The sequence below is a fragment of the Lactuca virosa genome, chromosome 4 (assembly GCF_052849685.1).
Source record: "Lactuca virosa cultivar CGN04683 chromosome 4, Lactuca_virosa_CGN04683_v6, whole genome shotgun sequence".
NCBI lineage: Eukaryota > Viridiplantae > Streptophyta > Magnoliopsida > Asterales > Asteraceae > Lactuca > Lactuca virosa.
This window is the reverse complement of record NC_136429.1, coordinates 82,342,751-82,355,022: the sequence shown is the minus strand read 5'-3', so window position 1 is coordinate 82,355,022 and position 12,272 is coordinate 82,342,751. Positions and strand designations below refer to the sequence as shown.

General features: G+C 30.8%; 1 protein-coding gene across 15 annotated transcripts; it reads right to left on the bottom strand.

Moving 5' to 3' along the window:
* Positions 1 to 2,941: 2,941 nt before the first annotated feature.
* LOC145105823 (uncharacterized) lies at positions 2,942 to 7,524 on the bottom strand. 15 transcript variants are annotated; one of them, XR_013707419.1, is made up of 10 exons: positions 6,410 to 6,492; positions 6,222 to 6,283; positions 6,018 to 6,128; positions 5,807 to 5,848; positions 4,686 to 5,493; positions 4,554 to 4,604; positions 4,378 to 4,457; positions 4,176 to 4,224; positions 3,983 to 4,060; positions 2,942 to 3,142 (listed from the first exon to the last, which is right to left on the bottom strand). XR_013707419.1 is itself a non-coding variant. In XM_079042905.1 (9 exons), the coding sequence occupies exons 6-9, from the start codon at positions 4,914 to 4,916 to the stop codon at positions 3,122 to 3,124; spliced, it is 381 nt and encodes a 126-aa protein (XP_078899031.1). In that variant the 5' UTR covers positions 4,917 to 5,493; positions 5,807 to 5,848; positions 6,018 to 6,128; positions 6,222 to 6,283; positions 6,410 to 6,474; positions 6,927 to 7,523; the 3' UTR covers positions 2,942 to 3,121. The 15 variants fall into 15 exon arrangements, 11 of the variants coding, with proteins under 11 accessions (XP_078899031.1, XP_078899033.1, XP_078899032.1 ...); XR_013707420.1 differs by lacking the exon at positions 4,176 to 4,224 and adding an exon at positions 6,927 to 7,524 and having other exon boundaries at positions 4,378 to 4,604; XR_013707417.1 differs by having other exon boundaries at positions 4,176 to 4,457.
* Between the last annotated feature and the right edge of the window lie 4,748 nt (positions 7,525 to 12,272).

The window sequence follows — 12,272 nt, the reverse complement described above, 5'->3', positions numbered from 1 at the left end:
CGAATCACAGACTAAGATCTAGACAATTTTTCACTTTCAAAAAGTGCTGTAACTTTTGAATCAAAAAGTTGATTCAAAAACCTTTTTAACAGCGTGAAAATCAGATCAGAGATATGATTCTTGCTCTGATACCAATTGATGAACCAATGAATCGAGTAATGAATTAATCAGAGTATGAATTCAAGTAAGAATACGAGATTTGAATACAGGATGTAAATATGATCTTGTTATGCTCTATTATGCTTTCGAATTCTTTACAGAGTACAGTAGACAAGTCTGTAAAAGTTCTTATCTAACTCTAGTAAATAACCCTATTTATAGGGAACTGAAAGCATACAAAAAAATACTAAGGCATTAACTCTAAAGCTTCGAATAAAAGCGCCCTAGTAAAATACATTACAAAACATTCGAAGAGTCCAAAACATACTTCGACTAATTACAACAATTCGACCCTTACAGAAATCAAATGTAAGTAATGTCTAACCTTTGTTAAACAATCCAAGATGATCATTAATCCCTAACATAAAAAGATAAAACATGCAAATTATGTGGCCTCCAAATGCCAATTGTTGATCCCTAGCATTGTGTAAGGACCACCAAATGTCTCGATGTAATCCTGCAACCTAAAAAACACCAAAAAAATGTATTACTAACAATACTAATATTGGTATTTTCACAAACAGTTGGAATGCATGTAGATAGATTATATGTGATGAATAAAGAGAAGAGGGGTATGGATTTATTCAATTCAAATACAATTTCCCAAATCCGATAGATTTTGAAACAATAAAAAGTGGAACCAAAATACCAATAAATAAAATTACAAACACATAGATATATAAGTAGCAATTATCAATCAAGAAACCTTCCTCAGGGATAGTATGCAATTACAGGAAAGTAATTTCCCTCATCAGTTTTTACTCTATCCCGTTAAAAACAAGAAACAAATGTCTCTTGCATAAATGTTTTTGCATGATGCTCTAATTTATATCATATAAATAACCCTACATCACCAATATCCTGATAAATAGTTAAGAGTGGCAGTGTTTGGACTCCTTAATAATTTTAAATCAAAATAAAAACATATAACGATAAACATACAGGGAAAGCATAGCATGGGAAATTAAAGATAAATAATGTCTAACCTTTGTTCAAGAATATCCAGGAAAATCTATCAATTCTGGCGTAGTATGTTGCCGCCAAAACCAATTTGGCTTATAATCGTCGTTTTGAAAAAATAACGTTCTTTCATGCCTTTTCCTTGGTTTTCTCATCCGGTATTTTCAATTTTAAGACTCTCTCTAAAATAAATTGAAGAAATATAGTTTTTATAAGAATCCATTGTTGGTCCGGTAACCCTGCGAACACTAACCCCAATTTGAGGAAGGGTATGCACTGAAGGGTAAATTAAATTAATTACCATAATCTCATCGATGAGAATCAAAAATGTGAAGAACATCGATAGGGGCTGCAGTAACTTACAATATAGATGAACCATATCACCATATCATAAAGGGAAAAGGTCATTACTATTCCTGTATTTGTAATTCCCATAGCACCCACTTAAACTTTTAGCAAAAAGGTGATATTTAGTTTGCCCCCAACTCCCTATTTGCTGCAGTTAGAGCTTTTGTAGGCTTTCCTTTGCATTTGTCTTTAGATGAGGCCAATTTTAAGATCTCATAACCCTTTTATTAAATTGAAAAACAAAAAAATGATTTTGATGGATATATAATACGATAGAACGAACACTACCACCTTGCTCATTGTCATCGTACCAACCAGCACCAGAAGATGGAAGATAAAGAAAATCCTAATTTCAAAAATAAGATGAAGATGAACGGAGGCTTTTAGAAAAGTAATACACCTGATGGAGGGTTAGCGTCCGCGAGAGACGTGTGAGAATAAAATATATGATAAGGAGCGGTGGTTATATATTGGGGTAGGAAACGGCAACAGGTGTGACGGTATAAGTATGATCATACAAGAAAATGTATCTACTAAATGGAAAACGAAGCCATAAAGGAAGCGTCGTACCTTTCTCCTTGAAAACGCCGTGTATGTTGTGTTTCCTGCCATATGAAACAAGACGCGGTGGAGTCCAGTTTGATGTCCATGGCGTCGTTTTAGTAGGTAGGTGATGTGTCGTCCTACGAACCTTATGAATTTGATAATGGAGACCGGAGAATAAAAGGGTTTATTTATATGAATTTGATAATGGAGACCGGAGATATATATATATATATATATATATATATATATATATATATATATATATATATATATATATATATACATATAGGGTTGAGATCGGTTGAAAACACATACTTTCCCGAGAACTATATATATATATATATATATATATATATATATATATATATATATATACGGTTGAGATCGGTTGAGAACTCATAGTTTCCCGAGAACCCGAGAACTAAAAGTGGAGCGTTTGATCAAAAGTAATTCATTAAGGACATGATCGTTATCTTATCAATCTCATTTAATGTTTAATTTTTTTTGTGTTATTTAACATATTAATATAAATGTCTAAAAATTTACATCATAAATCAAATTTTCATATTTTTTTAAAAATAGTATTTTTCGTTTTTTTTAAATGCAGACTTTTTATTTTTTAATAGAAACATGAATTTTTGAAAAAAAATTGAAAAAATATTTTTTTTAAAAAACTGCAAATTCAAAAAAACTATACTTTTTTTTAAAGAAAACAACATTTTTTCAAAAAAAACTGCATTTTTTTAAAAAAACTGTAAGTTTTTTATAAAGAAAATTACATTTTTTCAGAAAAAACTGTATTTAAAAAAAAACTGCAATTTTTTTTTAAAAAAACTGCATTATTTTTTTAAAGTAAATTTTTAGGTGCATATGTGCATATTTTTTCAAATGCATATATGTACATTTCTTATACTATAATATTTGTAAGTAAATCACAACAAATCTCATATTTATTAATTAATCTATAAACATAATAGTACAAGTATTTTATTCAATACAAAATAAAATATAAAAAATAAAAAATGCTACAAATTTCAAAGTGTTTTCATGTCTTCGTGTCAATATTTCCTTATTTTCTTCAATTTATCATTTTTCACCTCTTCAATATTCACCACAATTTCTTCCAAATCTACAAGAAAATTAAAAAAAAAATTATTGATGCGAAAGCACTCACAAAAATACATATGTGATTTCATGTGATTAACATATGAATCACATGCAATTCACATATGAATCACATTTACATATGACATCATTTGTAAATCACATGTGATTTATATGTGAATCACATGTGAATTACATGTGAATCAAATGTGATTCACATGTGACTCACATATGATTTACATGTGAATCACATGTGATTTACATGTGAATCACATGTAATTTATATGTGAATTACATGTGAATCACATGTAATTCATATGTGATTTAGATATGAATCACATGTAATTTATATGTGATTTACATGTGAATCGCATGTAATTCATATGTGAATTATATATGATTTACATGTGAATCGAATGTAATTTATATGTGAATTACATATGAATCACATGTAATTCATATGTGATTTACATATGAATCACATGTAATTCATATATGAATTATATGTGATTTACATGTGAATCGAATGTAATTCATATGTGAATTACATGTGAATCACATGTAATTCATATGTGAATTACATATGTTTTACATGTGAATCACATGTAATTCATATGTGATTTACATGTGAATCACATGTAATTACAACGTTGAACTTTATATAAATTTAGCTAAGTAAAAAAGAAATAACCATAGTTGTCCAGATTTAAGTGTTGAACTCATTAAGCCCATTAAGTAAAAAAGAAAACTGCCCATGAGTTGTATTAAGAAAGAAAATAGAGATCAAAGATTCAAATCTACTTTCAAAGTTATAAACCAATTTTAAATAAGATATTAGAATCCAAGAGAATACAACATGACTCACCATAAGTTGACTTTTAGTAGAAAGTCGTCCACTGCTACTCTCATCTAACAAAAATAACTTGTATAGTGCTTTAGAATCCTGCATAATTTTCAACCAAACCAACAATTGACTAACAAATTGGATTAAATATATAAATAACAAGAAACATGATAAAATTTATATTGAAACTATATGGGTAAAAAATGACAATTGCCTCAGAGTGCAAGGACCAGATGCGTACAACCATTGACTTTCCTCAGGACCTACTAAAACAAGGTACATCAATCATGTTCCAGATTCGACCATGGAATGATATTTGGTTTAGTGGGTTTTGTCCGGTCAACCGGAACATCATTAAGGCAGACATGGATATTAATCATGTTGGCAACATTAATAGATTAGAAAATAAAATAAACCTTGTATGACATGTTATCAATATCCAGTCTCATGTCCCTATGTTGATCATACAAGTTAAGCCCACCAAAGAACAAATTTGCTTCAAGTGAGAGTAATTGTTGTAGATAAAAAAAAGGTCAGTCAAGAACTATTTACAAATTTACCCTCCAATAGAGATTAAAGACTAATTAATTACCTCATATGTTAACTCCTCATTTTTCTCAATCCTATCAAGTGCTAGTAGTACCTAAAAATAACCACACAAGATTATTAACACATACACAACACAAGGGTATTAACTTCTTTTGGACAGAATGAGAGAAATTACATCTGCAATCCCATAAATGTTACAACTCCGTGTTCCATTTTGATTCACGAATCGGACAACAGGATGCTCTGAAGAAGTAACAGAAGTTTCTTCTAAAGATGAAAGAGTTTCAGCATGTGATGAATCAGAAACCACATCAGTAGAGTTGACTGATGATAAGTCAATGGAGTCTTTTGAAGGGTCCATCTTCAATGACCTCTTTTTCCTCACTAATGAATTAATGAATTCCATTAGAGCTCACTAATGAATTACAATGGTGAAGGCCACACCAGAGGCTCTGCTGATGAAGGGTTTAGCAATTCTGCACATGCTAGGTTCTTATGCTTTAAAGCAACCATGTATGGAATTCCTTTGTTTGAGGTTAGTAATGAGTCTAAATGAAAAGCATATAACAGTTGAATTTGGTTCTGTATTTTGCAATTGAAGTTGTTATCTTTTAAAATATGATTTCCTTCCTACAACAATGTTTGTATACTCTAAACAACATGGAAATATAAGAGTTCCTTCTTGGAAATATAACAGTTCCTTTATTGATTAACTGAAGAATTATTTATGAATCAATTAGGAATAAAAATTTATGGTGATAAGACATTTAGATAAGAATATTTGGATTTGAAGTTTACATTCAAAAACTAAAATATCTTATATGTTAGTGAAATATTCTTATATGTTATTTATATTATCAAAGTTTCTGAATGTAAAGTTAGACATAATTTTTTTTTGAAAAATGAATCTTCTTTCAATTTCCAGGGATAATAGATTTACCTGTTGTACGATTTCTTCATTTTCTTTTATTAAATCCTTTTTCCTGCTCACAATCACAATGATAAATGTAGATTAGACAGATGTTCTGTTTATGCAGGTTCTTACTTGGTATGATTGGTATTAAACATACAAAAACAAGAGAATTGAAGGGGTTGTGTAAGTGTATGATCTTAACCATATAAATTAGCCTCATCATATAAACAAGCAATAAAGACACTGGTTGGATTTCACGATTGGGACAATCAATTGCTATTATATGAGTGAGAGGAATACAGTAAGTGCCCTATGGATCTTATACTTTGTGTAATAATACTCCAAATGGATGATTTTTTCTTTTTATATTTATATTTATATACCTATTGTTGTAGGGTGGATACGTACTCCATCATCAATAGTGTCTACAAAGATCATCAACCATAGTCACTGTCAATGTCAATATACGGATTTCAAAAAAGTTTTATCTTTTTCTCAATCTCATAATAAATAAGATCCTACTAATCAGTGACTAATTCAAAAACTAAAATAGATAGGTAAACTGAACAAGTAGCAGCAAATGAAAAGAATCACCTTTCTTGATCTTGTTTGCATAAGAGCAGCATCAAGTTCTTCTTCTAATTGTGTCATCTCAACCACAGAGAGCTCCTCCTCTTTATTATTATTATTATTCTCTTCAACAAGCTGGTACAAAGAGTTGGGTATCATTAAAATGATTATGATGTTCTTACTTACCATTATTTGGTTGACCTTGTGTGTGTGTGTGTGTTGTACTACCTGTCCACCATCTGTAGAAGCTGTTTACATGTTCTGAATTTTGTGCACTTCAATGGAAGTTCCTGTAATGCACATCTCATTACATGTTTTGGTTTTGCTTTAAAAAGCAATAGTTTTATCATTGGGATTGCAATAAAATAAAATAAAATAAAATATTTGAACAGGGGACAACCATGCCCACTCATTACCATGTTCTGTACGATGAAATTGGGTTCTCGGCTGATGATCTTCAGGAGCTTGTCCACACCCTCTCCTATGTGTAAGTCCATTCCTTCCATAAATATTTAATATTATGAAAATCATCTAATTTTTATTATTTTTGTAACTTTGAATTGTTATTATTATTACAGTTACCAGAGAAGCACTACTGCCATATCTGTTGGTAAGTTGAAGTATTTTTAAAGTTGTAAATGAGTAAACAGCAGTGACATTTGTAGTAATAATGAATGGTTGGTTTTATGCAGTTGCACCAATTTGTTATGCTCATTTAGCAGCCACTCAGATGTCTCAGTTTATGAAGTGAGCATTAAAATTTAAAAATATGTGCAAAAGTATTGGATCATTTACGGTTATACTATACTACAAAAACAATTGTGCTTAATAACTCTAATTTTATCACTGTGTATCAAATCCATCAAATCCAACAAACACAATGAAGGACACAAAACAAGTATCCATCAAAATCGGAACAAAAAAGTTAAATACCTGGAAGCTAAATTGGTAATGTAGACAAACAGAAGGAGTATTCTTTCGGAAAAGACGAACAATGGCGAGGTCATCCGTCTGCAACTTCCTAGGCACAACGACAATGAAAGCGGAAACTGAGTCCACATTGGTAATTAAGACAGAGGCGGAAAGAGCTACTGAAGTGCAAATCACGAAGCACAAGTTCAGAAATTAATCCAAGGAGGATCTGTGGGTAGAGTGGCAGTCGACAATGGTAGAGGTGGCCGATGAAGGGAGGAGGAAGCCAATCGATAGTCTGGTAGCCTAAATTTCACCTTGCAATGTGCTCGTCGACGATGAGACGACCTAACGGAAAAATCGCGGAATTTTATGGCTTAGAAATCAGATTCAAAGGATCTTAGATTTCAACGAGTCGTGTAAATTCTTCACCTGACTCGATTCAATGAATAGTGAGACAGTTAATGGAGGAAACTATAGATTTCAGATGCTGGATGCTGGTTCTTGGGCAACGATCGACATGAATCTATAAGAGAAAGAAGGATGATAATACGAAGATGATCGGTGGATTGAGAGAAAGAGGGCATCGATTGATTTGGGGGAATAATCTTTTCAGTACCATAAGTGCCCTTAGATTAATTTCTGAATCATACCCCCTTGTTTAATTTTCCCATTTATTTACAAAAGTGCCATAAAAGATCTTAGCCCTTAATTTTTTTTAATCTGATGGTCCACTTTTAATTATCGGGTTCTTGGGAAACTATAAGTTCTCAAATGATTCTTCTTCTCTATATATATATATATATATATATATATATATATATATATATATATATATACTAGCCGTTTACCCGCGCCAAGCGATGGGTGAGAATAGTTTTTTCAAAAATTAGTTTGTAGAGGCGATTAATTATTTTGCGCAAATAGTTTACTACATTTAAACAATTAACAATAAGAGTCATGCTAGCAAATATGAAAATAAGTAACATAAAAAATGAAGAGTTTGGATAATTATCATTGAGCCGTTAGTTTCTTTCAGAAACATATTGTATTTCAGAATATACGCAATGTGATAGTATAAACATAAATCAACTTTGTAACCATATGTAACCTTTTATGATTTTTTTTTTTTACTTTTTGGACTTTATTCAGCATCAGGGATTCAATACTTGTTTCATCAAGTTCATTATCTATCTATGAACAATGTCACGTAAAGTTGATCACATGAAAACAAACAATACAAATTTTGTTATTTATTAATTAAACAAAATAATCATGAAACTTTATCTTTTTGATATATAAATCTGAAAAAAAAGGTTATCATTTTTACATCATAATGATCCTAAATATCTTTTTAGTTATAAGATTATGATCCAAAAATGATATGACTACCAGATGTATATAAAATGTATAAAAGAAAGATTTAAAACAATTTTGAATGTTTTAATTGTTACAATAATGTAGATTTACCCGAAAACCGAGATTCACACACTTTTGAATAAAAGACAATTTTTAAAACAATTTAATTTTTCTGTAGAACGGCAATTAATATATTAAAAAAACCACCGGATAAGAAGAAATGACAGTATGATGCTAGAAGAAACATAGCAAGGGAAATATGTATTCCCTTACATAATATAATATAGTTTAAAGTGGTTTAACATTACACCCTCTCCTTCTCTCCATGTGTTTTGTCGTTGAGGGAAAGGTGTGGTAAAAGAACGTATATGTTCATAAAAAGTACCAAGATGCTATATTATTATAGAGGTTGATGGGTAGAGCTTAGTGAAGGGTATTCTTGGTATTTTGGGTTCAAAAAACTCGTGATGCAAAATAAAAGAAAAGGCATACAAGGGTTAAGTTTTTTATTCAGAAGAAAAATATATGTCTTCAGCGAAATTAAGAGTGGTATGGTTACTTATAGTTTAACTTTGCAACTTAATAGGGAAAACAGATGGGAGAGGTTGGTTCAAACTTGGGAGTAGGCTTTAGGCGTTGTACCTTCAGCTCATCCTCTTGTTTCATGAATTTAAAAAATATAAAATAAGTATGGTACAATGACTTTTTTAAAACCAAATTAAGTGATGACTTTTGGAATTATACCATGTGCTTCTTAAACGTTTTATGAATTGATTAGTTTTGGATATAACATATTTGGAAAGTGGAGATTGGTACTATTCATTTATTGAGTACTGGAGAATGAGAACTTACACAAGCCACTATTTTCAAAAGCAAGAACCATAAACAAAACTAAAAGAAGAAAAGAACTGACAATTTACAATCACAACTAAATCTCAAAAACTAATTAACATATCGATAATATGAATTGATTCTCAAAAACTAACAAAAACATCAAAATATTTTGTAGGTTCATTGACACAACATGGTACCCACAATCGCATCTCACCCTTGCTATTTCAACCCTACAACAAAAGACATCATTAAAAAACATTCAAAAAATGTATCTCGGAATCTGCAAAACCAATTGCACAAAAAATAACACTTAAACAATGTAAAAGGAAAAACCACGTACACATTTTCAATCAAGAAATACGGCTAAAGCCTTAAATGTGAGGATTGAAAATATACTTTCATTGATATGTTTATTATAGCATTTTTTATTTCTTCCTATTACAACAATATATCTTGAAAAAAAGCTCCCAATTATAACAAAAGGTAATCCAAAGTTAGGATGGCAGAGACCAAACTCGAAAAACTCACATACAAAAAGAAATCAAGAAATCTTTCATCTGATTTCCACGTCTTTTATGATAAGCCCCATTTTTAGCTGAAAAAATCAACTTTAGTTGCATGTCCTGGTTTCACACTAAAATCTCTCATCTATTTTCGTTTTGGAAGACCAGATGCCCAATAGATATTGTTAGGGGCTGCAAATGCTAATCTGATTGCACAAAATACAAACTTAGACCAAAATAATACAAATTTATTATCTGATGCAACCATCAACACTAAAATAAGTTGTTTCATAACTTTCATGATCCCTATAAAGAGTCCCAAATGCCCATGTCCATGACTTCTTAACACATAAATACCCACTAAAGACTAAAAGGTAATGCACATACACATTTACTGAACAAAGATATTATGTATTCAAATAACCAAAGAAAATAATAAAACTTTATCTATAGAATCAAGATTTATAATGGCTCATCCTTACCTTTCACATACACAGTCACAAACCACACACACATACACAATGACACACATACAACATCATCATCATATGAACCAGTCAATCATCTTCGCATTCATCCTTGGAGAAATACTCAACTCGTGAACTGAAAAAGGAATCCAAAGAAGGTAGTCCACATTAAAACTAATACCAGTCCAAATAAAAGCAAGGTGAAGAAAAGAACATAAGATGTTATAATAAACAAAAAAATAAAAGTATGTTGCTATTTATTTCATTTAGTGCAACTCACAAAACAAAATGCAAAAAATAGTTTGTTGCTATCTACAGCAAATCACAAAAAAAGATAGTTTTTTTTGCAGTTTAATGCAAATCACCAAGAAAAAGAATAATAAAGTTCATTGCTATTTACGACATGTCACTAAAGAAAAAAAACAAATAAAAAATGATAGTTCGTTGGTAGTAGTACAGTTCACAAAAGAAGAAATTTAGAAAGTTTGTTAATTTAAAGCATGTCAAAAAAGAAAAAAGTTGATTTTGTTTAAAGCAACTCATAAAAGAAAAAAATGTCTTATTGTAGGTCACAGAATGAATAAAATGGATATATTTTTTATTATTATATTTTTGTTAACCAGATGAACCTTGATTTTGGGATTTTGGTCATCATTTCTTTTTCGAGCTACGTTGAACTCTTGCGTTACTGAACAACCAAACAATATGAAAAAAGTAAAACATGCTATTTTGTAGTCTTGAAACCAGTTGTATTATAAAAATGGTCATGGAAAATAGTAAAACCTGTTGTTTTATAGCATTGTGGTAGTGTAACTCTTGATCTTAAAAAGCCAAAGAGGTAGCTATTTACTGGTCATTAAAAGCAAGGATTCATGTTTCATTAGTACACCGATTCAAGTTAAAATTTCTTAGTAGATTAAACAAACCATAATCAAAGATTCAGAAAGAAGATAATTTACTTTAAAGTAGTTCTTGGAGAAAATGGAAGGTAGATTTGTAAATAAGAATAAATGAATAAACTTACATCAGTTTTTGTTGAATATAGCTTGTTTGACCATTAAAGTAAAACATGGATGTTTATAAATAAAGGTTCTACCTTTGACTTTTGTATATTGTTTCCTACGGGTATGACTGTATCTTTACTTTCCTTCTTCTCCCTCAGCAGTTGCAAATGCATCTTTAGCAGAAACTGTGTTGATTATAGCCATGAGTATGATCTTTATGTTCTGTACAAGCCAAAAAAGAAATATATCATTATCAAATTAAGTATTGAAAGTAACATACATTTATGGTTAGTTCACATTGTCAAGTTCTTTGCTAATTGTCATCAAAGTAATACATACAACTAATCAAATTGATAAACAAAATGACTTCTAACATATCAATTTAATAAGGGTAATTTGCCCGAAAAAACAACGTACAATACTCTTTTTACCAGTTTAATCAATGTTTTAAAACCCGGGTTTTTAGTTGACCCGGTGTGATGACCGGTTCGCGGGGCAACCGGTTCAACCGGTTGAACCGTCGGGTCAACCCGGTTTATGGTCTTTTTCTATTTTCATATATTTTTACTTTCCTGTATAATGCATAGACATATAAAACCAATAATTTGATGTCTTCAAAGTTTAAACATTGAAAAAATTATCAAAACATGTTATATATTGTGCTTGTAATCGTTCTTCTTCCCTTGATTCCATATTTAAATGCATTGAAAAGCAATGTTATAATCAATAAACATATGTTAATTGGATCCTAATTACATAATCTACACAATCAGAAACCTTGAAACAGTGATCAATTAACAATGAATAATCAGTAAACTAACCAAAACCATCACCTTACAGTCGATAGGAGAAGAAAACATCAATTAATCGATCCAAGCCATATCAAAACGGGTCAATCCGGTTTTAACCGGTTCGACATAAACGGTTCGACCGCGGGTTAGGGGAAACCCTGTCGGTTCGATCCGGTCCACATTTTTACAAAAAACCGTTCTCAATTGACCCGTCTTCCACCCCGGGTCACGGTCCAACCAGTTGAACCGGCCGGGTCGACCCGGGTTTTAAAACATTGAGTTTAATCAGGGTAAATTACGCCAATTGAGAGTAAGAAATCAAATATCATGATGGTATAAATTGAGAGACCCAAAACACAGACCTGAATAGGGAAAGGGTACAAAAGGTTTTACCTGGTTAAAATTTTCT

Excerpts from the sequence above, each read along its gene's own strand:
- LOC145105823 (XM_079042905.1), bottom strand. The coding sequence starts at position 4,916 with ATGGAATTCATTAATTCATTAGTGAGGAAAAAGAGGTCATTGAAGATG. Across the intron at positions 4,605-4,685 it reads ACATTTATGGGATTGCAGAT|GTACTACTAGCACTTGATAG; the intron begins GTAATTTCTCTC and ends GGTTATTTTTAG. Across the intron at positions 3,143-3,982 it reads CTACTAAAAGTCAACTTATG|ATTTGGAAGAAATTGTGGTG; the intron begins GTGAGTCATGTT and ends ATTTTCTTGTAG.